At 48.5% G+C, this 3,368-nt stretch overlaps 1 protein-coding gene across 1 annotated transcript; it reads left to right on the forward strand.

The window, feature by feature from the left end:
* Nucleotides 1-1,557, forward strand: LOC149337273 (uncharacterized). The gene is made up of 3 exons (XM_089554368.1): nt 1-69; nt 140-298; nt 1,450-1,557. The coding sequence occupies exons 1-3, from the start codon at nt 1-3 to the stop codon at nt 1,555-1,557; spliced, it is 336 nt and encodes a 111-aa protein (XP_089410494.1).
* The last annotated feature ends 1,811 nt before the right edge of the window (nt 1,558-3,368 follow it).

A 3,368-nucleotide genomic window follows, 5' to 3' on the forward strand; every position in this document is an offset into this window, starting at 1 on the left:
ATGCACGGTGAGCTGTCGGCCATCATACTGGAGGCGGCATGGTGCATCCTCGTTCCCGCCGCCCTGGTCGTGAGTGCTTCGCGCTCTTTCGGTCGGATGATTGGTCGGACCTCTTCAGAGAGCTCCTCCTCCTCCGCAGGTGAGCGTGGCTACGAGCCTGGTGTCCGGGTGCAGCTCCCTCCGTCTGGGCCCCATCCAGTTCCCGGTGCACGTGTGCTACGTCGGCTGGAGCCTCGTCATCGTCGCAGCCCTGCAGGTTCCCCTGTGGGCGGTGCTCGAGACCATCCGGAACCAGGCCGTACGTTATCCACCTCGCAGATTTCATTTCGGCCGGCACACCCTTAGAAAAATTTTTATACAGTTTATAGACTGTCCATAGACTTCTGTCTACAAATTCCATAGACTCTCTATAGACAAATCCTAAAGAAGTCTATAAGCATTACTACTATTATGTACAGCCTAAACACAATCTATATGTTATTGCCATGCACTTTTAGTACACTTTTGTTTATAGACAGTCTATAGACTACGAATAGACAAAAATAAATTTCTATAGGAAGGGAATACAGTCTATAAGAAGTCTCTAGACTATCGATAGACTATATTTATAAGGGCGGAGCACCGGTAGAATCTTCTCATTCTTTTAGAGCGCAACTGATTAAACGCCCGTTCCTGCGTTCCGCTTCGTAGTCGGCGTCGTCGTAGTCTTCGTCGTTCTCGGCGTAGCCGGTTGTCTAAGCAGCAGAGAGAAACTCCACCTGGAAGGCGGCTGCCACGGGAAGATCCCGGAGGGTGGACAGCGGCGTAGCACGCAACCTGCCAATCGGTAGCAGAAGTCGTGTGAAGAAATTGCTGAAATTTCGCATTAGCGGCTACCGTAATTGTCTGTCAATATTTCTTTAGTGATTTCAATGGATGTCTAAGTGTGCACAGTGTGCTTAGATGCAGACGTCTCGACCTACACAAATTTCGGTGCATGGCTGCCTCGTAACTACGAAGAAGGATTTTGATAATAATGTTATTAATAATTTAAAGATCCCTTAGAAACAAATTTTTGGTTTACCAGTTAAATCACAATAGATTCAAAGGGAAGTTGTAATCAAATTAGTTGAGCTAGCGTAGCTGCCGCTGACCCTGGACAGTCATATATGGATGTAATCACGAGAGGCGTTCATCATGCATTGGACGTAATCCGGCTTCGCAATAATGGCAATCCGTCTGTCAGCCAAGGATCTCTCTTCCCATCAAACAAGCACCACTCACTATTCAAGACACACCCTGGCCTGGGAGCATGTGCAGAGGGCTTACCTCAAGATACCGCTAGAATTGTAGGTGGCCAGGCTCCGGAATTGGTGAAATTAATTAGGCTTTTTCTCTCTGTGTATGCCTCCTGCACAATCTTCGGGCGTGCTAACATGCGCTTTCTATATTCTCTTTTTACTCCCTTAGAAGCTCGACCAGTGCCTGGTTACCGCCTCTAGGTTCGAACTGGGCCTGGCGGCCATGTCTAGCTCGAAGCCCCAGCAGCTGCCGGTCGCCGCACACCACAGCCTTTGACCTCTGCCGCTTATATCAAAGTGCGCGGAGGAGGCATACTGGAAGGGCTGCAGACATCGGGGGCAATTGGGAGAACAACTTTATTCCTTCAATGTCGACGCTGATCGCGGATTTTTTTTTGTTACTAAAGATTTTTTATCACGAGCGATGGAAACAGCGTCTCTCTTGAAAGATGCCAAGGACGCCAGGATCACGACTTTCGGTGGCGTTCCACAAGCTGCAGGATAATGCGGTGCGCATGGATCTTCCGAGGACTGGCGGCTTAATGTGCGCAAACTGAAGCCAGCACTTTTCGTCCTCACGGAAAAAAGACAGCGAGTGGTCACGTCGTGTCAGCACGCTTGCACTTAACCTGTTATTAATACGACGGTCCCGATGTAACACATTGCTTCCTTTTCAATCCTGATATATGTCGCATAAAATCTGTGAAAACATTTAGTCAGCGCTATGGTACCGGGCTGTCCGAGTGGCGAAGCAAACTGCCTAAGAGAAAAAATTGTCTTACTGCCGCAAATATTCAAAACTACAGCATTTTTTTTCATGTGTTGAGCCCTTCATGCGAGTGACGAAAATGGCATGAACAAAGACGCAGAAGCTCTTCCACAACATCTGCCCTTAAACTGGCGACCGCGGTCGCTAATAACAACTCGAGGAGGTCCATGCCGGAGGATGACAATATAGGAGCTCAAAGAAAAACTGCGACAAGATTCAAAACGTTACTCTGGACGCCACGCCTTCTAGTTACTGTTCACAAGCCTTGGACTCTCCTTACTAATAACCGCTAGTGGGCACCGAATCACACGACTGCTTAGACCAGAACTAACCATAGCTATGCAATACTATGAATACCCCAGCGGAGCCAAAAATACAATACTGAGCTTATTTTTGGGCGCAACGCCGCAAGGTGGCGATTTCTGGTCGTAATTTATGTTTTTCACAGATGAAGGAAAGCCTTGGTGTGGTTATCAATACAAAATTGTTCGCTTTGAAAGGAAGTGGGCGGGACGATATTTTTCAGCTTTAAATCTTTTCCTGAACGTTGCGCAAGAATATGGGCTCCTCGTCCACTTCACACGAAGGAGGAGGAGGAGGAGAAAAAGCAGAACTAAGGCCAGCTCAAAGGCCCAGTGAAAAAGAGCGAAATACAACACTGAACCGACGCGGCGCCAACAAGTGACGTGTAGAGTGACGCCCACACCAGTGGTAGCGGACTTCCCAAGTGTTGGTGCTCCAATATGAGACAGAACAGTAAGTTTGCCCGCAAGAATCTGTTGTTACTTTGAAACTCAAGTGAAAATATCTCGTAGGTGTTACATAATCAGAAGAAAATTATTCCGAACAAAGAAAGTTGGAAGAAAGTTAGGCCAAATGCGAATTAGGTGCTCTAGTAGTTCGGTTTTCACTTCGATCCCGGTGTTCACATCCATTGTTCAGGGATGGCAGTTGTTCGGACAGCGATAGTGGGTTAATGTTCATATATGCGGAATCCGTCATTCGCAACATTCATAGAGCCCTGGGAGTCCTCACAGTACCCCTTCTGGCGCAGTGGTGCAGCGGTCAAGCAAAGCGCCACTGCCCTTCTATGGCAGGTGCGGCCATCGGTGGGAGTTAGCCTAAGCAGCACAGGTAATCTCCCTAGTGTTGTAAATGAATGGTTTCACTCTGGCACTTTGTAGGATCGGCCTTCGCTAGTACGTTGCAGTGGTTGTGACCCCATTGCGGGATGCCCGCGGACTTTGCCTCCTGGGCGGCCCGCATCTACCAGCTTTAACTGGTTCTTCAAGTCGCCACTGGATTACTCTGGCAGTCCG

This window comes from Amblyomma mixtum, chromosome 7 (genome assembly GCF_055824585.1).
Source record: "Amblyomma mixtum isolate Tamu chromosome 7, ASM5582458v1, whole genome shotgun sequence".
NCBI lineage: Eukaryota > Metazoa > Arthropoda > Arachnida > Ixodida > Ixodidae > Amblyomma > Amblyomma mixtum.